At 38.0% G+C, this 25,215-nt stretch overlaps 1 protein-coding gene across 1 annotated transcript in view; it reads left to right on the forward strand.

Annotated features, from left to right (window-relative positions):
* Positions 1-10,188: 10,188 nt before the first annotated feature.
* Positions 10,189-25,215, forward strand: part of SLC30A6 (solute carrier family 30 member 6) — a 49,419-nt gene continuing 34,392 nt past the window's right edge. Inside the window, exons 1-4 of the mRNA XM_036750828.1 lie at positions 10,189-10,221; positions 14,042-14,128; positions 17,591-17,675; positions 18,332-18,374. Of these exons, the coding sequence (XP_036606723.1) occupies positions 10,219-10,221; positions 14,042-14,128; positions 17,591-17,675; positions 18,332-18,374 (218 nt within the window). The 5' untranslated portion in view covers positions 10,189-10,218. The remainder of the gene's footprint in view (positions 10,222-14,041; positions 14,129-17,590; positions 17,676-18,331; positions 18,375-25,215) is intronic.

Raw genomic sequence — 25,215 nt, forward strand, 5'->3', positions numbered from 1 at the left:
ATGGGAGGGAAGATACCTAGGATGATACCTAGGAGATACCTAGCATGGGGGGCATCTTGTTCCATGGAGTTGAAACCAGACAAGGTAGCAGATGCAAAGGCTTGAGCCAGGATTGTAGTTGTGAGTGAAGACAACATATATTAGAGATGATGTGAAGGTAAAAACAGTATTTGGCAGTGAACTGAGAAGAATGAGTGAATGTACAGGTGTTACTGGAAAAAGCAGACAGGGAGGCTGTGTCCTTGGGGAGAACCAGGTTTCAGGTAAAACAATATCCTGGGGCAGCTAGGTGGCACAGTGGAGGGAGTGCCAGGCCTGGAGTTAGGAAGACTCATCTTCCTGAATTCAAATCTGGCCCCAAAAACTTACTAGCTGTGGGTCCCTGGGCAAGTCACTCAACCCTGTTTGCCTCATCTGTCAAATGAGCTAGAGAAGGAAATGGCAAATCACTCCAGTATCTTTGCCAAGAAAACCCCAATGGGGTCACAAAGAGTCAGATTTCAATAATAGCTAGTAGATGGAAGAAGTGAGAGAGGAAAAGATTTAGGATGAAGCAAGTTTGTTGCCTATGAAACAGGCATTCAAGAGAGCACAGGGTAAGGGGAGTGTGAGGTTACGATGAAACTTTGGGATAAGAGGGTTGAGAATTGGGTAGTAGTGGATGTGGAGTTCAGTTTGCATAATGATCTACCCGAATTCCAAGTTACCAGGATGTAAAGGGTACAATCAGGTGTGAGAATGTTCAACACTGAGGAGATGATGCCACTCCTCTACCCTCAAAGGACAGGTGCAGCAAGAGATGGGAGGTCTGAAGTTGAGAGGAAGGTTGTTCTTTGCAATGGGGGTTCTCCACATCCTAGCTGGGGGATTGGGTTAGCAGCAGGAAGAAGATTCCCTGTTCTAGTACAGATGGAAGTAGTTGCTTTGGGACAGATGGAAGATGCCCAGCCTGGCCTAAGTGGCCTTTCCTCAGAGGATATTTGGGAAATTTGCAACCCATAGGAGTTGATAAAAACATCAAGATATTTTTTAGAAAGAAGAGAAAATAAATAGACATATATCTGCAGATAGAAGTCCTGGCAAGAAAACTTCCTCTGTTTCAGTATACTGGTTGATGAGGGGAAATTACCTATTGTGCCCTGTAAAATCTAAGCCTTGCTTTTCTAGATAAAAAAGAGAAAACTGAGGGAGAAAGGGAAGAAAAACTAGCCATGTATCAGCATTGTTACTGAGTTTTCTCTCAGATTTCTTCTGAACTTGACCTAACCCTGCAAAAATTGACTCAACATTCTCATTCAGGCAAATAATACACCATGACAAATCATAATTAGAAATAAAACAAATGTAGTGTAGTGTCCTCTCATTCCATTTCTACAGACTTCAGTCAAATACTGTACATGTTTTTCATGGGCTGAGTTGTTATCACCACTACAAAGTAACTCATTACTTTCTTCAGCACGCTTTGAGGTCCTACTCTGTTAGTCTCTGTACTAGACGCTGGTGATATAAAAACAAAAAATTGCTCCCTCACAACAAGTTCTATTATGCCTATTTTACAGTTGAGAAAACTGACTCAGGAAGATGGAGTGATTTCTTCAGTTGTTGTTGCAAAAATCTGCTAGCGGCCCACCAACAACCAGCACACAGAATGCTGCAAGCCCAAGTTCTTTTGATCTGCTTTACTAAGGAAAGTAACGTTAAGGGGTTAACAATCTTACTTTAATCCAACATATAAATATCATTCACTCAGCTCAGTGGGAAAAGCCAGCACCCTGAGCTTCAGAGCAAATAAAAACAAATTACAAACATCAACAGGCACACCTTGTCTGATTCAAATCTCAATGCATAGTTACCAGAGTTTAACAAAGTCTGAACATCTGAGTTTACAAGCTGGAGAGCTCTTAACTACAGCTGTCCAGAGTCTCCACATCAGCACTCCGCCAAGAGTGAGAGACCTACGCAAATAACTCTGTTCTGTCTTTTGATGCACTCTTTAGCCATCATCAAATGTCATCAGAGTCATCCGAACCACCAGAACTTAAGCTCTTACTATTGGCTCTGGTCTTAGCAGCTCCCCATAGGACCCTGAGGGCTTCACATCAACATAGGCTTAGCACCTAATAGATATGGGTTTGGGCCTGGGGCTTAGCACCTAATAAGACTCAATCAAAGACACCCAACTTAATTGATACTACAGTTGTACAGGTACTAAATGGAAGCTGGAGATTGTTGCAGTCCCCTGACTCTAAGTCTTGTGGGTTTTTTTTAACTTTCTACCCTCCCTCTCAAATTCTTAACTTCCATTAGGGTGGTATTTATTACAGTCAAGTCAACAAACATTCGTTAAGATGTGCCAGGCACTGTGCTAAGCCCTGGAGACAAAGGCAAAAAGCAGTCCCTGTTCTTAAGGATCTCACAGTCTAATATAGGAGATAGCATGTAAAAAACTATGTAAGAACAAGAGAGAGACAGTAAATTGGAGATAATCTTAGAGAAAAGTCACCATATTCATAATCGCCCACAAATATATCATTCAACTAACAAACATTTATTAGTCATATATTATATACCAAGCACTGGAGATCATACATACAAAAAATTAAAACAAACCTTGCTCTAAAGGAGTCCATATTCTATAGTGCAAAGACAGTTGGCCTCAGGAAGACGTGGGTTCAGGTCTCCCTTCTAATACATATTGAAAATATGACTGTGGACAGGTCCCAATTGGGGGAAAGCCATAAAATACAGTATTAAGCGACAAGCTATGAAAACTTCAAGTCTGTGAAAGTGGAAGCCTGAACATGGTGACCTGTTAAAAATCATAAATTAGATACTGAATCATAATGTAGACACTGAGTCAAAACTTATATATCATGACCTATGAAAGCCATACCAAGAATATCATGGCCCATATGTGTCTGGTACATGATCAATACACAAACTTATGTTTGGGCATAACATTGGCTTTATGCCCAAGCTCATCACTAAGCAGAAAATAAAAAATAGCCACCAATGAGTAGTGATGCACTCTAGCTCCTCCTCCCTATTTTCTATAATTACCATTGGGATTTTGGGGGTTCTCTTGTGGGAATCTACCATTGGTCTGGCTGCAGCTCCACACTGCTGATTATCTGAACTCTTGGCAGGGATCCATCATACTGGTCCCCAATGTAAGTAACCCAATTGATTAAATTACTACCTATAATCAATCTGGAGCTCCTTGGCCCCTTCCTTAGGTACTGAGCTTGTCTCACAGTTTGGGAGGAAGATGCAGGATTCCCTAGGTGGGAGAAATCTAGCATACTCAGCAGGATACCAATGGAATGCCAAGCAGGAGCTGGGGCTGGCTAGTGAAGGGAAAAAGGCTGGTGGCTGATGTAGGACAGTCCTTTCCCATGCCACTGAGGACAGCCATCACCATAGATGGGAAAACTACCAGGATGAAGGGAGTTAAGCATGTAGATAAGAAGGAAATAGGCAGGGGACCCCTGGCAATACAGGGGAATATCCAGAGGATGGTGTAGAGAGAGTCTCTCTCCCCCCCACCCAATCCATACTTGACTGTAGTGGCTTCAGAGCAGCGGGTGGATGGAGAGAGAGAGAAATAAAATATTTTCAGTGAAGTGAAGATTATTTGGGTTATGGTTGGTAAGGGCAAGTAGAGGAGGGTAAGAGAAATGTGGGACCAGAATAGGAAAGAAATAGGACATACAGTTTTAAAGGGGTTTTAATCAAAGTCCACCAGAGGGATCAATAGATAGAAGGAAAGGCAAGAAAAGTTTAAGCATGTAAGAATGAGAGAAGCATGGGCAGAAGGTCATAATCTGTTAGCACAGACAATGTGAACAGTGGGTTTGAGAGTAAACAGTTTGGAAACTTGAAAGAAAAAGTTGTAGAGATTTTGTTCTCTTCCTTCACATTCCTTAACTGTGGTCAGGTTCTTTCTATCACCTTCCCCTCCCCTCTCCCCCCATCCCCCAATGACCGGTTTATTGTTTTATATCTAGAGAAGGTGTAATGCCAATCAAGGCAGCACATCTGAGGACCACTGCTGTGATAAATTTCAGGTGTCCAATCACACAGTATAATGAACTCTCTATTTATTCAGCAATAAACTAAAGTATTGTTCAATAAAGTAAAGCATAACATTGATAGCAACATCCTTAAGCAAAGTATACCATTTAGCATTCATACATCTCATATCACTTAGTATGTCATATGACACATAGCATTGCATTGCATTCAGTAGCATTACCCAAAATATTTGTTTACACAGCATGGGGGGTCCCAGGCTAAGGTCTTCCTTAGCACAACATATCCTTAAGGGGGAGCAGAAAATACCACACCATCTACCTCTATGTCACAGTAAGAATAATCTCCTTAATCATTACCAAACATCCAAGTAAAGTCCTCTTTCATCTTGACTTGAGGTTGACTCTGTAGGCTGACTACTCCTGTCTCTTGCCTGGATTCACACATAGGCAGCTCTCCACCCCTGCACCAGGTCCCAGCCTCATGGGAACTGCTCCACTCCAAGGTCCTGCCTGACAGCAGACTCCAGGGGTTCCTGCCCACAGCTTGTTTCTGGGAAAATGAAGCTTAACAAGGCAGCAACACACACCACCACCATCACTATCTCAGTTCACCTCCAAAGTCCAGATGCTCTTGTTAACAGCTCAGTTCACTTTAACAGCTCTCAAAAGGGACTTAAACTAAGCCTCTTTCCCATGGGCAGGTCTCTGCCCTACAGCTCCACTCGCCTTCAAAGTTCGGAGGCTCCTTCAGCAAGTCTCTGCCATCAAAGGTCTCCTCTGCGCTCTTGGAGGCTATTCCCAGGTCTTTTAGGTTTCCTCTCAGCTCTTAAGTCAAAGCTGCTTCTTCTCTTCTCTTCATTCTTCTCTTCTCAATGCTGGCAGCTCTCTCGATGCCTTCTCTTCAATGCCCTCTTGATGTCTGCTTCTCTCCTTATATACAGTTCTACCTGGCATCTGATTGGCTAGAACTCAGGTCTCTGATTGGCTGAATCCATGCACATCTGATGGCCCAGAACTCACGCACATACAAGTCTCTGTGCTAAAACTTGATGCACATTCAATCCAGCAAAAATCCCACTTTGCTTACCATTACAGAAGTTGATTTCACTGATTAGAGACAGGCAGGTTTCGGGGTTGTGTCAGTGAAAGTTTCAAGGCTTGCACTTTGGAATTGGACTGACACTTAACTCTTTCCTGGCTCATGAAAAAGGGCAAAGTTTTTGTGTACCAGGACACAACCAAAAGGCAATTGAATTCATTCTGATCTCATTTTAAGTGAAATGTGTCACTCCTAATTTGATGCTTAAAGGCAAGTTAGAATTTATTATATTATTTGGCACTAAGACAAACTGGGAAAATCTACAGATCTGAAGTTTGTTAACTAGGTGACCTTTAAGCAAGTTACCTCAGCTTACTTTACATGATAGTAAAATGTCTAATCTAATGCCTGGAATAGGGCAAACACTATAAATGTTAACTGTTATTATTAGTTCCTTAATTAGATGTGATCATTATACAATGCCAGTAATGATGAGATGCCCAATTTTCCGTGAAAGGTAATTTGGAAATGCATTCAACAGAAGTGAAGTCACCAAATTAGTAATGGATTTGTTTCAAGTTTCAAATACATAATATTGTTTTAAATTGGTAAACTTTTGTTGTCAGTTATGTCAAGCAACTTTTCATGATCTGGATGTTATTAGAGTATGATCTGAAAGAAATTAAAAGACAGTTGAAAAATTGTTTAAAACCAGTTATGTCATTTTTATCAGCCCTGCTAACTCTGTCTTATGTTTCATAACTGCCATTTATGGAACTGGATATTTCTAACTTTGCCTGTAATTAAGAGGAAGTTACATCTAAAACAATTTGGCTATCACTTATGAAAGTGATAAGATTGTTAACTAAGTTATTTGGGGTTATTGTTTTAATGTTAAAACCCAAAATTGGTAATTGATTACTGTGTGTAGAAAGGAAGAGACGAAGTGAAAGCCTTATCTGGATTGGTTCTGTCTATTCAGAGCAGTCCAACTTGGAGGGGAGAGGGGTGTCAAAGAGCACAGCCCACAGCAGCATTAAGGGTAGATGGGGCGGATACCCCTGACTCCCCACCTTTAGGAAGACAGCCAAGGTTACCTCCAATGAAGGGGTAACTGGAGGACCCATGTGCCAATTACCATATAATGAGGTCCTAAAAAAACAATTAACAAACCATGTCTGCTCTGGAGGATACTGGTGCAGAACGCACGAGTCTACATGGGAGCCCTGAAGGACATCCTGGCAAGTGAGTAGCCGTAGAAGGATATGGGGGAAATTCAGTCATGGCAAAACTAACTAAATTAACATTAACTACAGGGGATTTACCACCCACAGAGTTTGTGGTTTACATCAGTCTGGAGGAAGAATATATCATAGGGTGGGCAGGCACGGGCATCAGGGTCAGCCCCTTCCCCTTATTTTGTAAATTTGCCAAGTTCCTAGAAACTATTTGTATCTGCAAGGTCATCAGCCCTAGGAAAAGAGCTTGTTTGGGTTATGGAGTTCCAAAACAATGAACTTGGCCTGTGGAAGATTTGCAAGTTTAAGTATAATACAGAAATGATTTCTAATGATTGATCTTTACACCAGGACAAAACTTAAACTTGAGAAGGAAAGAAAAACAAGTGAAAGATGTTAAGTGAAATCTCTTACGTATGTGAGTGCTGGTAAATTTTTATTGATTATTACAACTCCATGAGAGTAAAAGTAATTGTATTTAGCCCTAAGCTGTGATTAGTGAAACTTGCCATTTGAGGAAAAAGTTCCTAGGACTATAACTGATTTTATTTTGAGGTTTAAATTTAGGCATACTTATCTGACAGATTGTTAAGTCAGTAATCCACCATTACAGAGAAATGCCACAAGCTACTCAGAGGGAATGTGATCCTGAACTGCTACAGGTGGAGGTCTGCATCTAGGAAAAAGCTGAGAGGACAAGCTTGGCATCAGCCTAAGGTAGGATCCTCCTGGATCAGTTCCCCCATTGTACTCCTTTGACCAGGAATGTTTCCCACTTGGCTATTCCTGAGTCTGGCTATAAGGTGGAATTATTACTGCACAGTTGGTTGTTAAAGTGTGACTCTTACCTGAAATCAAACAGAGCTAAGCATTTTTATCCTGTCATATGTGCCCTTAGGCTTAAGCCTGAAAGACTAGTTTGATGTTGGTATAATCAGTTCCCTGCTTTTTCCTTCTATAGCAAATTTTTATAACCAGAACAAGTGATCAGCAGAAGATATGAACACAACACAAGCATGTGAGATCTTACTGTTTTCAATCTGAATGTGTAGTCATTCTATATCCCAAACAAGTAAATTAGTACTTGGGCTTGTCATCAGCCTGCTAACACATATATATTCTTATATAAGATTAAATCCCTGAAACAGCTCATTCTTTCAGAATGTCATGAGAATAACTGCTCAAAGGAAAAACGTGAAATTGATATGAATCAATTAATTTGTGGGGTAGAAATCAGAATCATCTTCAGTTTGGTTTACGGAATTGAATTTTAGTGCCACCAGTTTTCTTAGGGCAATGTAACTCATGGAATATTTTGTTACATTAATGAAAAGTCAATTTCATTCAAGATTATTGCAAATGTGGAAATAGCACCTGTTTGTACTGCATGTCCCACAGTACAAACATGTTTTATTATAAACAACTTATTGATATGTACTGTTTTGTAATTAATTACTTAAGTATCCTCCCTAAATCTTTTATTATAATTAAAGTCAGCCTCTTATAAGTAAATTCATTCGTGTAATCATTGAATCTAGGGGTAGAAAGCCTCCACCTGTAAGAGTGTTGTTACTTATATTTTCATATACAGGATTAGATCCCCAATAACATCTGATCCTCCTAAAGGAGGTGAAATTAGAGTAGAAAAGTTTGAGAAAGTAACAAGCTCAGATAATCCTGTATGTTAAATATAAATGATTGTAATGGCGCATGTAAAAACCTACATTTTCTGAAGTTTCAAGCAAACTCTGATTTCCTACTTTGATGTTACCCCTTATAGCTCTATTGTTAAGATCAGAATTCTAAGGTTTGAGTTGTTTTTTTTCAGTATGAACTGGTTACTGAAGAAGAAAAATTTGAGAGACTGTACTAAACTTCTATTGAGATCTGTTTTGTAAAAGATTTTAGCAGGAATATCTAAGAAGTCTCCACCAGTAACTTGGAATGAGAAAAACAATTCTACAGAAGAGTTGCCTCTGAGGACAAGACATTTTCCAGATGGCCCCAAAAAATGATGTTCCAGAGACCAGACTACTACATGGGACGTCTAGATTCCAAGATGAAATTTGTTAATTAGGACACTGAGGGTAGGTTGATGATCATCATTGTACAAGTCTCCCCTAGACAAAAAGGGGGAAATTGAGAAAATCAAATTGTTAGGATCTCATTTTGTAACTAATTCTATTCTCTGTCACCCCCAATATGTTGTAAAACTTCCCAAGCCATGTTTATTTGTCTCTGATCCTAGTTCAGAAACTCAGCTGGCCTGTACTAAGTTCAGAAATTCAGCTTTCCCATTAACCCCCAAATGCCATTGGCTCTTCCTTCACCTCCCTAGGGGTGGGATATAAGAAAATTGTAAAAATTATGGTAATTTTTTCATTGTGCATGTTGTTTTCCTACCCATGCTTATATTGCTTGTGTGGCTTATGCATATAAATGGGACCATCCTGGCTGTACCCAAAAAGGCCCTACATACCCTAGTAAAGAGGCACTCTGGGACCATGTGGAAGGTATTTGGAAAGAATGTATGGGTGGCTTTTCAAGGGTGGACTGTGGGGTCCTGACTGGGGAAAAGCTATAAAATAGAGCAATAAGTGAAAAGCCATAAAAACTTAAAATTCTGTGAAAGTAGAAGCCTGTACATGGTGACCTGTTAAAAATCTTAACTTAAGATACTGAATCATAATGTAGACACTGAGTCAAAACTTGGATACTATTATCCATGAAAGCCATAACAAGAATACCATGACCCATGTGTCTGGTACATGATCAATACACAAACTTATGTTTGGGCATAACATTGGCTTAATACCCAAGCTCATTACTAAGCACAAAATCAAAAATAGCCACCAATCAGTAGTGATGCACTCTAGCTCCTCCTCCCTTTGTTTTCCACAATTACCCCTGGGATTTTTGGGGTTCTTTTGTGGCGATCCACCACTGGTCTGGCTGTAGCGCCACACTGCTGATTATCTGAACTTTTGGCAGGGTTCTGTCATACTGGCCCCCAATGTAAATAACCCAATTGATTAAACTACTACCTATAATCAATCTGGGGCTCCTTGGCCTCTTCCTCAGGTGTTGAACTTGTCTCACAGTTTGGGAAGGAGATGCAAGATTCCCTAGGTGAAGGAATTCCCTACCTTACAACAGTTCACCTGAGATTATAAATTGAATAGCAGTCATCATACCTACAGGGTGGAGAGGGCTTCCTTACCTGGGAACTACTGGCCCAAAAGCAAACCAAAAAGCTTTCAGACAAGTCTACCATAAGACACACACACATATATTCCCCCAAAAGCCTTCAGATAAGTCTACCATAAGACACACGACTACTCCAAAAGCCAAAAAACAAAAACAAAAAAAAAATCTTTGGACAAGTCTACCATAAGCTATCTCCCCCAAATGCCTTCAGAGAAGTAAGACACCCACAAGGCACCCTTCCCCCCAAAAAGCTTTCAGGTAAGCCTGGTTGGTTGGTACATATATGACACATATACTGACAACCCAAAAAAGCCATTTGGAAAATCTACCATCAATTGGAATTCTGGCTTTGCCATTTAATAATCTCAGCAACCTCAGCAATTAACCTGCCTATGCTTCACTTTCAGGCAATGAGCACAAAATACGTGCCTGTTCATCATTTGTAGCCTGCAGGCACGCTTGTGTATTTGAAAGTAACTCCATGTCTTCGGCCTAAACTGGTTCACAAACAACACATCTACCATGGCACCCGCACTCCCGTAGCTCCCTCCGACATCTAGCGCCTCCTCACTTCCGGATTCCTTCACCTCGGCCAATCGCCTGCCTTTGTCCCGCCCCTTCCGCTCAGAGGGCGGCGGGGGGCAGCAGCGGGCCAGTGGCAGAGCGACTTCCGGCGGCGGGAGCTGCGCGGCCCCTTATCATGGTGAGTGGGCCGCGGGCCGGGGCCCGGGATGTGGGGTATCTGGAGCTTACTCGGAGCGGCCGTTGTTCACTGTAGCGGCACCGGCGAGGTGGGGCGGGGCCGTTTCGGCTGTCTTCAGTCCTCTGTCTCTCCGGAAGCGAGGAGACAGCTGCTTTCCCAGGTTCCCCGCCACAGACCCCGCGCTTGCCCTCAGCTTTCTCTTTCCCATCTCTCGGGGCCTCCAGCCTCCCGGCTGTCCGTGGTGCCGGCGACCTTGGGCCCCGGCTGCTCCTGCCTTCACTGGCTCGGGGGCAGCTGCGGTGGCTCGCGGGCTTGGAGTCGACGTCCCGCGCCTTCTGGCTGCCGAGTGCTTTGGTCAGTCCACAGGTGCCTGGGGCTCCACTTGGCTTTTGTCTTAATATAAAAATAACTAGACCGAGAGCCACACCGCAGGGCGTGAGTGGCCCCAGGGCACTAGCAAAGAGTTCTCGAAATAAGAATGGCTACTAATTCGAGGAGAGTGTAGACAAGCATATGAAGCACTCGCGGTGCCCCAGCTTTTAAAGTGCTCCACGTCAGAGAAATGCCAGTCGAACAAACTTAAGGTTTCATATCCTCATATCCAGTGAATTGCCAAAGATGTCGAGGTAGGAATAGTCAACAAGGTCCTGGGACTGGCATGCTTTGTATGCAAAAAACAAGCAGTCCCTCCCCTCAAGCTCACCTTCTAATGGGATAGACAGGGCACGGATATATATGTTTATAGAATATGTGTGTATGTTTGCCCTATGTGTTATATATAATGGGGGAGATAACTCACGTGTGCGTGGGGGGGTTTGTTGTCCAGTCTTTTCAGTTGCGTCTGACTCTTCGTGACCCCATTTGGGGTTTTCTTGGCAAAGATACGGGAGTGATTTGCTCTTCACTTCTCCAGTCCATTTTACAGATGAGGAAACTGAAGCAAGCAGGGTTAAGTGACTTGCCATGGGTCACACAGCTACTAAGTGTCTGAGGCAGGATTTGAATTCAGAAAAATGAGTCTTCCTGATTTAAGGCCAGGCACTGTATTCACTATGCTGCCTATCTGCTCATATGTGTATAGACACAAGCATGCACACACTTGTTTGTGTGTTTTCTCCACTGTTAGAAGGTGAGCTTGAGAGCAGGGACTGTTTTGTTTTTGCAGATAGAGAGAGATAGACAAAGATAGTAAATTGAAGATAAAGGCCTAAGAGCAGGAACTGTTTGTTTTTGCCAATATTTCAGTCTTAACAGTTGTGTCTAACTCTTTGTAACCCCATTTGGAGTTTTCTTGGCAAAGATACTGGAGTGGTTTGCCATTTCCTTCTCCAGATCATTTTACCAATGAGGAAACTGAGGCAAACAGGGTGAAGTGATTTGCCCAGGGTCACACAGATAGTAAGTATGTGAGGCCAGATTTGAACTCAGGAAGATGAGTCTTCCTGACTCCAGGGCTTGCTCTCTGTCAACTTCCCTACTTAGCTGCCCATTTTGGCCATATATAGATAGTAAATTGGAGATAATCAGAAGGAAGGTCCAAAGGTGTTGAGGCAGACCAGGGAAGACTTCCTGCAGAAAGTAGGATTTGAGCTGAGTCTTGAAGGAATTCGGGGCAATGAACTTGGAATAAGGAAGAACTGGATTCAAATATGACTTCAGTCACTGGTTGTGACTAGGCAAGTCATTTTCTCATTTGTGAAATGAAGGGACTAAATCCAATAGCCTCTAAGGTCCTTTCCAGTCCTCAATCTATAGATACCAAAAAGTTTTAGGTACCCTCTGGGAGGACTGGAAGCCACAATGACAGATATTTGCCTTGGAAGTTTGCTCCCTTGAAGATTATGTTTACTTAAGTTTTCTTCCCTCTTCTTTGTATCCCCAGAGTTTAACACAGCATCTGGCACATTATAGGTACTCAATAAATGCTAGGTGATCTATTGACTGATTTCCACTTTTGTATGCTTGTTTTGCCCAATAAAACTTAAGGGCAAGAACTGTTTGGTTATGTCTTTGTATCCCTTGTGCATCTAGCAGGGTACCTAGCACGTAGTAGGTATTCAGTAAATGTTTGTGAAATTGAATTGAATTATTGAACTGAGGAGAGTCTCTCATCTCTTTGAATTAAAGAGGAGGGTGTGTGTGTATTTTTAAGAAGCTATTTTCTGTTTTATTTCACGATTTCTAATCTTTTGTCATAGCTCCAATCCTCTGCTCCATGTAGGATTTGGGTGACCATTTAACTGGAGTATCAGTTAAGTGGCCAAGTTAGAATTTTAAATTTAAGTTTAATACCCTTTGATTCAGCAGAACCACTACTAGTCTCTATCTCAAAGAGATTCAAAAAAAGGGGAAAGGACCTATTTGTACAAAAATATTTATAGCAGTGCTTTTTGTAGTGGCAAAGAATTAGACATTGAGGGAATGCCCATCGATTGGGAAATGGCTGAACAAGTTGTCGTATGGAATACTATTGTGCTGTAAGAAATGATGAGCAGGTGGATTTCAGAAAGAGCTGGGAATACTTACATGAACTGATGCTTAGTGAAGTGAGCAGAAACAGGAGAACATTGTACACAGCAACAGCAACATTGTGCAATGATTCACTATGATAGACTTAGCTCTTCCCAGCAAAACAATGTTCCAAGACAATTCCGAAAGACTTGTTTTGGAGAATGTTAACCACATCTAGAGAAAGAACTATGGAGTCTGAATGCAGATTGAAACATACTATTTTCACATTTTTGGTTTTTGTTTTTTCTTTCTCGTGGTTTTTCCCTTTTGTTTTGAGTCTTCTTTCACAACATAACTAATGTGGAAATATATTTAATATGATTGTACATGTACAAACTATATCAGATTGCACGCTATCTTGGGGAGGGAGAGAAGGAGAAAAATTTGGAACTCAAAATTTTACAAAAATTGAATGTTGAAAACTATCTTTACATGTAATTGGAAAAGAAATTTAAAAGAAAGAAATGATGAGCAGGCTGATTGGTTTCAGAAAAACCTGGAAAGACTTATGTGAATTGTAGCACAGTGAAGTGAGCAGGAGAAAGACTTATATAAACTGTAGCAAAGTGAAGTGAGCAGGAGAAAATTGTTCACAGTAACACAGTACTATACAATGATCAACGTGAATGACTTAGCTATTCTCAGCAATACATTGATCCAAGACAATTCCTAAGGACTCTTGATGAAACATGCTATCCAGCTTCAGAGAAAGGACTGATGGAATCTGAATGCAGATCAAAGCGTACCATTTTTCACTTTCTGTATTTTTTTCATGGTTTTTTTTTTCCCTTTGGGTCTGTGTATTCTTTTACAAGATAATGAGTATGATTAAAAAAAAATAAAACAAACTTAGGTTTAGTAATTATGTGCACTTTACTTTCTGTGTATGATTTCCAGAAAAATTATTTCTTTAAGTAAAGACAGATGTTGAAAAACTTCAACAGTAATCACTTGACTTATTTTTTTTTTTATAACACTGAAAGTTTCTGGCTTTTCCTTCCCTCTAAAACCCATCAGTTTTATACTTTTTATTTAAAGATTCTTTAATCATAGAGTTTGGAGAGTAGTTGTTTGAAATATATGGAAGTTAGAGGTAATGGGACCACAGGATAGAGATTTTGTGAAAGTCATTTGGCAATGTCCCTCTGTCTTTACATGCCATCTCAATAACATGGATGCAGAATTAGCAGACTGATTGGCACCTGCTACTTCACAGTGATTCTATATTTTGAAAACATAGATAAGACACTCAGTAAAATGTTACATATGAAAGAAATATTTGTTTAGATTACGTTTTTCCTTTTTACAGGGGACAATACATCTCTTTCGAAAATCACAAAGATCTTTCGTTGGCAAGTTATCCCAGGAATTTAAATTGGTAGCAGCAGATCGAAGGGTAAGTCAATTTTAATACATGGTTGTAATTATAATTTGAGGGAAATGCTTTAAGTAGAGATTATTGGTTTAATTTTAAAATTATTTGAAGGAAAACTGGTTAGTGTTTTTCCTATAATTTTAATTTTCCTCAATAGTGCTGCCATATTCTGGGGGTATATCTTCTCATTCATAAGTCAAAGAGGAAACTAGAACAAAAGAAATAGTTGGTTGAGGTAAGACTATTTAAAAAACAGATGAAGTTATAACAAGCACATTTTTGGTGGCATACCTAAGAATTTTTATCTATATTGTTTCATTACCATCATTTTATTCGAAATAATAAAATGTGACTTCAGTGAAATGTGGATAATACACAGAAACTTTAGTACTGCTGACATTATTGTTGCATAGACCAGGACCTGGTAACATTTTAGATCGATTTCAATTTATATACTCTATAGTCAATATATTCTATATATTAAATTCAATACCTTGATTATTAAATTTCAAATGGCAAGCTTAACTAGTGATATAAGAACCGAAAGCTATTATAATGAATAATTTTTACTATAGGACACATGGGGAAATCTACTATACTCATATAGAGGGAAAAAACCTACTTCAAAAATGTGTTTATTTTGAAAAGATAAACTATTAATCTTGCCCATCCTGCATTAGTTTTACAGTGTCCTTAAAAACACTGTGACCCTTACCTTATTAAACTTATGCTATCTAAGGCATATTAATCCTCAGTCTTGGCTCATTCCCTCAGTTTACTTTCTATGATTCTGTTTCTGAACTACAAAATCATTCATTGCCAGAGAAAATAGCTTGATCTACTGCAGAGTAATGTTGAATGATTTCAATTAGGATCCTTACTGAATGCACCTCAGTCCTTTTTTACCTGTCTCTTGTTGATTTCCTAGGAAAAAGACCCAGACCCACCATGCCTTCTTTCCTCTCCAGGCTCTACTCCTGATTCTCTGGACTTACTCTACTATGCTTCTTCAGAGCATCCTTATCCCATTCCTCCATCTCAACTTCTTTTTATGTGTTGTCCTCCTCCATTAGGATGTAAAGGACTGTCTTTCTGTTTGTATTTGTATTCCCAGTCCTTAGCCCAGTTCGTGGCACCAGTAAGTGCTTAATTAATGCTTGTTGGCTTATTATTGGCTTGGCTGGAAGAGCACTTTCATGAAAAGTGGAAATGCCTTGTTCCTAGTAGGCTTCTTAATGAATGTTTGTTGAATTCAGTGACTTTTGGAACAAGGTCCTAAGGGAAGCAGGAGGAAGTGTGATCAAAGGTGCAGGTAAAGAGATTTGTCTTAGTAGTATACCTGTGGACTCTTTATCTCTCCTTTGGAGAGAAGGTGTGGGCTAGTGAAAAGAGTGTCGGATTTGGGCTCAAAAGACCCTAGGCAAGTCACATCCCCTCTCTCAGCTTCATTTTTGTGGGCAGCTAGGTTGCACAATAGATAGACCATTGGATTTAAGTTCGAATCCTGCCTAATGCTTAACTATGACCTTAACTATGCTTAACTATGTGACCCTGGGCAAGTTACTTCTTGTTCTCAATTTCCTCTTCTGTAAAATTAGGGGATTAGAGTTGGAGTCATGGTCTCCAAGGTCCCTTGCAGCTTTAAATTATGATCCTGTAATGAGAAGGAAAAAGAGAGAAGGTAGAAATGTTGAGATGGTTTAAAGACTGGATGAGGGAAATTGAGCATAGGTGAATTTAATCGAATATTATTGCATCATAAGAAGTGATAGAAAAGACAGTTTCTAGAAATCTGAGAACACACATATGAACTGAGCAGAACCAAGAGAACAATTCATACAGTAACATCATAAGAAAAAAAACTTTGAAAGAGTTGTTCTTTTCAATGACCTAGTGTGATTCCAGAGGACCAGTGATAAAGCATGCTACCCACCTCATAAGAGAGAAATGATGGACTCAAGATACAGAGTAAGACACACATTTTCCGATGTAGCTAGTGTGGACATTTGTTTTGCGTAGAGGAAAACACACACATGTGTATACAGACTCATTCATTTAGTTTGGGTTTTTGTTTTCTTTTTCATTGGATAGTAGGTGGTAGGGAGAGGGAAGTTAGGGATAGAGTAGCAAAAGAAAAAAGGGGTCATTGAACCATTTTTTTTTAAAAGCACAGAAGAGAACATAAGGCCAGAAAGAATCATAGACAAAAAGAACAACTTTGAAAGTTCATGTTGAATTTATTTAAAAAAAATTTTAATGTCATTTTTAACAATTAAAGAATATCTCCCATTATTCCCTCAACCCCCTCCCAGAGAGCCATCCCATGACGTAATATTTTTTTCAAGAAAAAAAATAGGAAAAAAATCAGCAAAACCAAGAAATGCATTTTTTTAAAAGTCTGAAAATACATATGATGTTCCACACGTAGACTTGCCAGCCCTGCAAAGAAGTAGGCCAGGGTGTCTTCTCGGATCTCTTCTTTAGGGCCACACTTTGTTCTTTGTAATTTCACAACATTCACTTTTGATTATTTTGTGGTTCCTTCCATTTAAATTGTTGTGGTTATTGTGTCTATTTTCTTGCCTCTACTTACTTCACTCCATATCAGATCTGGCAGATATTTCTATAATTTTCTGTATTCATCATATTCATTGTTTCTTATGGCACACTCATATTCCATTACTTTCTTGTACCACAATTTCTTTAGCCATTCCTCATTTGATGGGCATCTCCTTTGTTTCCAGTTCTTTGCTGCCACAAAAAATTGCTGCTGTAAATATGTTGGTGTGTGTAAGGACTTTCTTTTTTATCACTGACCTCCTTGGGGTTTAAACCTGTTAGTGGAATGTCTGGATCAATGGATATGGAAATTTCAGTCACTTTATTTGTATATCTGCTTTCCAAAGTGGTTTTATTGACTCATGGCTCCACCAACAGTGCACTGGGGTATCTATCTTCCTACAGCCCTTCCGACGTTGACAATTTCCACATCTTATTGTGTTATTGTCTTTGCTAATTTGCTGGGTATGAGGTGAAACCTCAGGGTTATTTTGATTTGCATTTCTCTTATTACTGATTTTGAGTCTTCATTCAAATGGTTGGAATTTATTTTATTTTTTAAAAGAAAAGCAAGTTAGAGATCAGCAGTTTCATGTACAGTTCTTTTTTCTGTTTTGCTGTATATATGAAAATACTCATTTGGTTTTTGTTAAGTTCAGAATTTTAAAAATAAAGTCAAAATTTTTTTCTTTCCAGAAACATTCTAACTATAGGAAAGTAATACTTCTGTTGCATATGATAGGAGTATTTCTGTTTAAAATAGCTAGCACAGGGATTCATAATTTTAGTAAGATGGCAAACAAAAAGGATATACCACTATAGACTTTTTATATTTCTGGTAAAGCAGTCCTTTTGATCCAGTGTTTTGGAGTTTATTTGTTTTTGTTTTTTTTTTGCAAATAAGCACAAATTTTTCATTCACAGTCCTGGAAGATCTTACTTTTTGGTGCTATAAACTTACTGTGTACTGGATTCCTACTTATGTGGTGCAGTTCTACTAACAGTATAGGTATGTTACTGTTTTTACTTATCGAGAGCTTTATTAATTACATTTAGTTTTCTGATTTTAAATAAAAATATTCCTTATTTTGTACTCTAGGTATATTCCAGAAATATATAAATTTAATTTTTGTGAACTAAATAACATTTTAAATGTACTTTAGGAATGTAACATTTAAAGGAAGCTTGATAAATATCTCCTTTTTAAAGCTAAAAATGTTTTGAAAATGTGATTAATCCCTTTTTTGATGTTCAATTTCTAGATGTATTTTCTTAAAGCAGAGAATACTTGTGACATTTTGTATCAATGATCTATTATTCTTACAGCAATGTTTTTCTCTGACTTATAGTACCAGTTTCCACAGATATACAGGAAAGTTGTATCACTTAGAACAAAATAAAGTAGATCTTTAGTAATTACTTAGTTAATATAATTAGTCTTTTCAGTTTAAATGTATGAATAAAGCCTAATTCTTTTTTGCTGTCTACTTTAATCCAAATAATTAGATAATTTCCAGAAATAAGTATAGACACCTGGAGGGTGATGACCTGAATAATAAGAAAAATTGTGGAAACTTGTTAATCAGATGTTCTCAAGCTAGTTCATTTTTAAAAATTGTTCCAATAACATTTCTTCTCTCCCCTCCCCCCCTTTTCTATTTTCAGCTTTAACTGCCTATACATATCTGACAATCTTTGATCTTTTCAGGTAGGTTTTTAAAAATAAAATTGTTACTGCTCTAAAAAAATTACTTTTTCATTAGAAGACAAAAAGAAATTTTTCTTTTTTGGAAAAAGAAAGTGGGTTTTGAAGTATAATCAGTTGAACAAAATTCTGCTGCTATGCATATGCTCATGAGGAGGTCAGTAATAAAAAGAAAGGCCTCATTTACATCAAAATATTTATAGCAGCACTTTTTGCTGTAGTAAAGAATGGAGGGACGGGAGGGGGACAGGGAAGTAAACGCTTATTGTTTGAGGAATGGCTAAACAAGTTGTGAGTGAATGTGATGGAATATCAAATACAGAGAATCATGAGAAGATTTATATAACTAACGTAAAGTGAAGTAAGCACAATCAGTAAAACAGTATATACAATGATTACAACTATGTAAATGGAAAGAACAGTAACACAATCAAAACTGATTGCTGTGAAATTATAATGACCATCCTTGACCCCCAAAACAACTTATGACAAGTCGCCTCCTTCCCTTTGCAGAGTTAGGTGACTGTGGATGGGGAACGCTGAAGATGTCTGACTTTTTAAGTATGTTGTTTACAGTAATTTTGCTAGAAACATTTTTCCCTTTTTTATTCTTTGATATAAGGAATGACTCTGGGAAGATAAATTAGGTAACATAAAAACAAAAGCTATCAAATAAAAAGGTCTTATTAAAAAGAAAGGTGATCTGGGTGAAATAATCTTAATTGTTAAATAGGAAAGAAATAAGATTTTCCTTTAAAAGCCTCTGCCATAATGTATTTCTAAGATAGGAGACTTACTTTAAAATTCAGCAAATTCAGTAGATATCTGTCAGATGCTTAATAGGTGCAAAGCGCGGTACTAGATGCATGTGGGGGCATGAGATGTGTGTGGAGGAAATACAAAAATAAATTTTAAAAGACTCCAGCTTTTGGGAATTTTGCAGTTTAGTAGGAGAAATAGATATATCCAAATTTGGACTGAAAACTTGTTAAATTATCTGAAAATGTTAGGGAAATTAAAATATACTTCTGGCTTAAGTGAAGAGAAAGAACAACTGTAGTGCCCTAAAAAGGCAGCAGTGTTCTTGAAAAAAATGGAATGGCAATATAAGGCAGCTGTTTAAAGAAAGTGTAATTTAACTTATGCTAATCTAACAGGGTAGTATCAGGTATCCAGTAAGTAAATGGCTAGTAGCTCTAAATAGGCCATTTGTAAAAGAGGAATTGCAAATAGTAAATAAACATTTGGAAAAATGTTCAGTCTCACTAACAATAAATAATTAAAATAATTATAGTGATAATGATTAAGGAAATTAAAACAATGGTTAGATTTTAATTCTCCCGTGGAAGAGCTCAAAAAGGATTTGGAAAAGCAAGTTAGAGAAGTAGAGGAAAAATTGGGAAGAGAAATGAGAAGGATGCAAGAAAACCATGAAAAACAAGTCAATGACTTGCTAAAGGAGACCCCAAAAAATACTGAAAAATATACTGAAGAAAACAACACCTTAAAAAATAGACTAACTCAAATGGCAAAAGAGCTCCAAAAAGCCAATGAGGAGAAGAATGCCTTGAAAGGCAGAATTAGCCAACTGGAAAAGGAGGTTCAAAAGACCACTGAAGAAAATGCTACCTTAAAAATTAGATTGGAGCTAGTGGAAGCTAGTGACTTTATGAGAACTCAAGATATTATAAAACAGAACCAAAGGAATGAAAAAATGGAAGACAATGTCAGATATCTCATTGGAAAAACCACTGACCTGGAAAATAGATCCAGGAGAGATAATTTAAAAATTATTGGACTACCTGAAAGCCATGATCAAAAAAAGAGCCTAGATACCATCTTTCAAGAAATTCTCAAGGAGAACTTCCCTGATATTCTAGAGCCACAGGGCAAAATAGAAATTGAAAGAATCCACCAATCGCCTCCTCCAATAGATCCCAAAAAGAAATCTCCTAGGAATATTGTTGCGAAATTCCAGAGCTCCCAGATCAAGGAGAAAATACTTCAAGCAGCCAGAAAGAAACAATTTGAGTATTGAGTAGCAGCTTCTACATTAAGAGATCAAAGGGCTTGGAATATGATATTCTGGAGGTCAGTGGAGCTAGGATTAAAACCAAGAATCACCTACCCAGCAAAACTGAGTATCATGCTCCAAGGCAAAATATGGATTTTCAATCAAATAGAGGACTTTCAAGCTTTCTCAGTGAAAAGACCAGAGCTGAATAGAAAATTTGACTTTCAAACACAAGAATCAAGAGAAGCATGAAAAAGTAATCAAGAAAAAGAACAAGAAAACGAAATTGCAAGGGACTTACTAAAGTTGAACTGTTTTGTTTACATTCCTACATGGAAAGATGATGTGTATGGTTCATGAAACCTCAGTATTAGGGTAGCTGAAGGGAATATGCATATATATATATATATATATGTGTGTGTGTGTGTGTGTGTGTGTGTGTGTGTGAATGTGTATGTATGTATATATGTATGTATGTGGAGAGAGAGAGGGCACAGGGTGAGTTGAAGATGAAGGGATGATATGTAAAAGAAATAAAATCAAATTAAGGGATGAGAGAGAAATATATTGAGAGAGGGAGATAGGGAGAGATAGAATGGGGTAAATTATCTTTCATAAAAGTGGCAAGAAAAAGCGGTTCTGTAGGAAGAGAAGAGAAGGCAGGTGAGGGGGAATGAGTGAATCTTGCTCTCATCACATTTGACCTGAAGAGGGAATAACATATATACTCAATTGGGTATCTTACCCCACAGGAAAAAAGGAGGAAGAAGATAAAAAAGAGGGGGATGATAGAAGGGAGGGCAGATAGGGGTGGAGGTAATCAAAAACAAACACTTTTGAAAGCGGGACAGGGTCAAGGGAGAAAATTCAATAAAGGGGGATAGGTTAGGAAGGAGCAAAATATGGTTAGTCTTTCACAACATGAGTATTGTGGAAGGGTTATATATAATGATATGCATGTGGCCTATGTTGAATTGCTTGCCTTCTTAGGCAGGGTGGGTGGGGAGGGAAGAGGGGAGAGAATTTGGAACTCAAAGTTTTAAAAACAGATGTTCAAAAACAAAAAAAAAAGTTTTTGCATGCAACTAGAAAATAAGATACACAGGCAATGGGGTGTAGAAATTTATCTTGCCCTACAAGAAAGGAAGGGAGAAGGGGATGGGAGGGGAGTGGGGTGACAGAAGGGAGGGCTGACTGGGGAACAGGGCAACCAGAATATACACCATCTTGGAGTGGGGGGGAGGGTAGAAATGGGGAGAAAATTTGTAATTCAAACTCTTGTGAAAATCAATGCTGAAAACTAAATATATCAAATAAAAAAAATTTTAAAAAAAGATTTTAATTCTCATCTCTTAAACTAGTCAAAATAATAAAAATCTAATATTAGTGGGGCCCTGGTGAAATATGGGTACATTCATACCCTCATGTACTGCTGTCTTTTTTGAAAACAGTAAGAAACTAGTCATAAAACTAGTCTTAGTTTATTTACTAATCCCAATATTGGAGATATTCATCAGTGATTATACTGATACTGTTATTCTCTCTTCTGACACAAGAGCTCAACACTTCCACACTGTAGTACATGATATTCGTGAATTTTGGTGACTGAGATTCTAGCTTTGAGATTCAGGAATATATACTAGAGAAATACATTTTTACCAAAAATCACTGTTATTATTTTAACTCAGTATTTACAGTAATTGTCAGTTAATCAGCATCTGAAATTGGGCAAATATACAATCAGAACCTTGAAATGTCATTTACATCTTACTCATAGAAACATAATATGACATACATTCAAGAAATTATTGCTATCATTGCCTTCGTTGATTTTTAAGATCTTTCTCCTTCCCCTACCCAGAAAGCCAGCCATTTATCCATCCAACAAAAGAAAAAAAAACGGTTCAAAACTAACACATCTGCCTGATAGTATATGCAGTATTACACAACCAGTGATACTCCTTTCTCCCTTCTGCAGCCCTCTACAAGGAAGGGAGGTGCATTTTCTCAATACTTCTCCAGGGCCAGGCTTGATTCGTTTCATTTTTTAAAAATTCTTTGTATTTGTAGTGTTTCCCAGTTTTCTTATTTCACTTGTCAGTTCATATAAATCTTTCCATGCTTCTCTAAATTCTTCATATATGTTTCTTATGGCTCAATAATATTCCATAGTATTTTATTGCATCCACATATCACAATTTGCTTAGTCATTTCCCAGTTTCTAGTCACCTGTTTTGTTTTTCATTCTTTGCTAGAAAGAACAAAAGGTGCTAGTAATATTTTTATATATAGGAAATATATATATTTATATATAATAGGAAATATATAAATGAAATATATATAAAGTGTGTATGTATATGATGTATATGTATATGCACACACACACACGCACATATATATATATATATATATATATATATATATATATATATATATATATGTATGTATGTATATATAGTCCTTCCTTTGGGTATTTGACCTACTTTGTGTATTTGCCTAGCAATGGGATCTTTAGGTCAAAGGTGTAGACAGATGAATCATTTCTTTTTTGCATAGTACCAATTTTTTTTTTTTTTTTGCAAAGGGGAAGGCAGGGCAATTGGGGTTAAGTGACTTGCTGAAGGTCATACAGCTAGTAAGTGTGTCAAGTGTCTGAGGTCAGATTTGAACTTAGGTACTCTTGACTCCAGGGCTAGTGCTCTACTCACTATGCCAACTAGCTGCCCCCAAATTATTTTCTATACTGATTGGACTAATTCATAGTCCCACCAATAGTGTATTAGTATTCCTGACTTCCTGCCAACCTTCAGCCATCAATATTGATTATTTCTGTTTTTCATCAGTTTTGATAACTTATGGGCATTAAAGTGAAATCTCAGTTGCTTTATTTGCATTTTCTTATTAGTGATTTGGAGCATTTTTTAAAGTGGTTAGAAAGAGTTTGTACTTCTTTTTTTGAGAATTGTTTGATTATGTCCTTTGATCAGTTAACTCTTGGTTAGTGACTCTTGGCCTAATATATTTGTGTTAATTATCTTCTCTGGTTATCAGATCTTGATCAGAGATATTTGATATGAAGATAGTTTAACAAAATAAAATCTAAAAAAATAAGCTTCCTTCACCACCCCCCTCTGGTTTTGTCAGTAGTTTGTTACTAATAATTTAATTGAAAAGGAAAAAAAGACTAATTTTTATTAAGATGTAGGCATGCTCTTTATGATAATGAAAAAAATGAAAATAAACCAAATTCCTAACATTGAGAAAATGGTTACCCTGACTTTGGTACATTGATGCAGTGGAATATTATGTTGCTGTAAAGCGTGACGAAAACAAGGCTTGTACAGAAATATGGGAATACCTATAGTGCAAGGTAAAAAAAACCCAACAGGATTGTTATACTCATGCTGAATACAGTTATATAATACTCTAAAAATATTATTCACACTGTCCCTAAATGTAACAAAAGTGTACCCAATTTAAAAACGCATGCCTTAGTAGTGAATATGTAGTTGTAGAAATTCACCTAACCAACCAGAACTTATGAAAACCGTTGAGAATCCTTCAAAAACAACCATATCATCAACATATATTGGAGGAAGGTCAGCAGTAATTCGGGTAGTGAGGTGGTGCAGTGGATAGAGCACTCGGCTTAGATCAGGAAAACTTTTATCTCTCAAATCCAGCCCCAGACACCTGACTAATGATGTGATCCTGGGCAAGTCACTAATCCTGTTTGCCTCATTTCCTCATTTGTAAAATGAGCTGGAGAAGGAAATAGCAAACCAATCCAGTATCTTTGCCAAGAAACCTCCAAATGGGGTCCTAAAAAGTGGGATTGTTAAATTCCTTTTGCTGAATAGAGCTAATTAGAATAAACAAAACAGTTCTTACCAAAAAAAAAAAAAGCAATTCTCAATTGAAAAAAAATTTTGGCCGAAGTACATACTAGTATTCAGTTTAAGCATCATTAAAGGAACGAGTATGTTTTTCTTATCTTTTAAAATATTATCATTTTACCTTTGAAGATAATATTTATTCGATTTCCTCCAATCAATAGTTTTTTGCGGCTCAAAGTGGTACTTGATTCATACTCGTTTCTGGTTGACTAAAGGAGTCTGATTATTTTGATGATGAATAAAAATTGTTGCATATCTTGTTGTTGAAGAAGCTATAATTTTTTACTGGTCCCCAAACTCCAAGTCCATTATGTTTCTACAATGTCTGATGTCACAAAGTGATTGATGATTTCCTCCATACTCTCCACAGAAACCTATTACCAAAATCTCCAGTATACCAGAACAAAACGTTGTTTTCCTCATTGTCCCAAGATCCAGTCGTAAATTCCTTGATAGGCTGAAGCCTCCTTGGGGGTGCCACTTTCATGTAAATAAATCATATAAATAAGAATCATCCTTTTTTGGTGTTAGTAGCCTTTCATTACCTCCCCTGCCACCTTTTACCTTTTTTACATCTTACTCTAAGATCCAGTGACCTTGGCCTCCTGACTGTTACTCCAACAAGACACTTCATTTCCCAACTGTGGGCATTTTACTGGCTGTCTTCTAGGCCTGGAATTTTCCCCCTCATCTCTTATCTCTTGGCTTCCTTCAAGTTTCAGCTAAAATCTCACCTATAGGAAGCTTTTCCTGATACATCTTAAATATAGTGATGTACCTCTATTGATCAACTCCTTTTTATTCTATATGTACCTTGTTCGTACCTAATTATTTTCATGTTGTCTCCCCCTTTAGACTGTGAGCTCCATGAGAACAGAAACTTTTACCTTTCTTTGTATCCGCAGCACTTAGCACACAGTGCCTGACATATAAC

This window comes from Trichosurus vulpecula, chromosome 3, assembly GCF_011100635.1.
Source record: "Trichosurus vulpecula isolate mTriVul1 chromosome 3, mTriVul1.pri, whole genome shotgun sequence".
NCBI lineage: Eukaryota > Metazoa > Chordata > Mammalia > Diprotodontia > Phalangeridae > Trichosurus > Trichosurus vulpecula.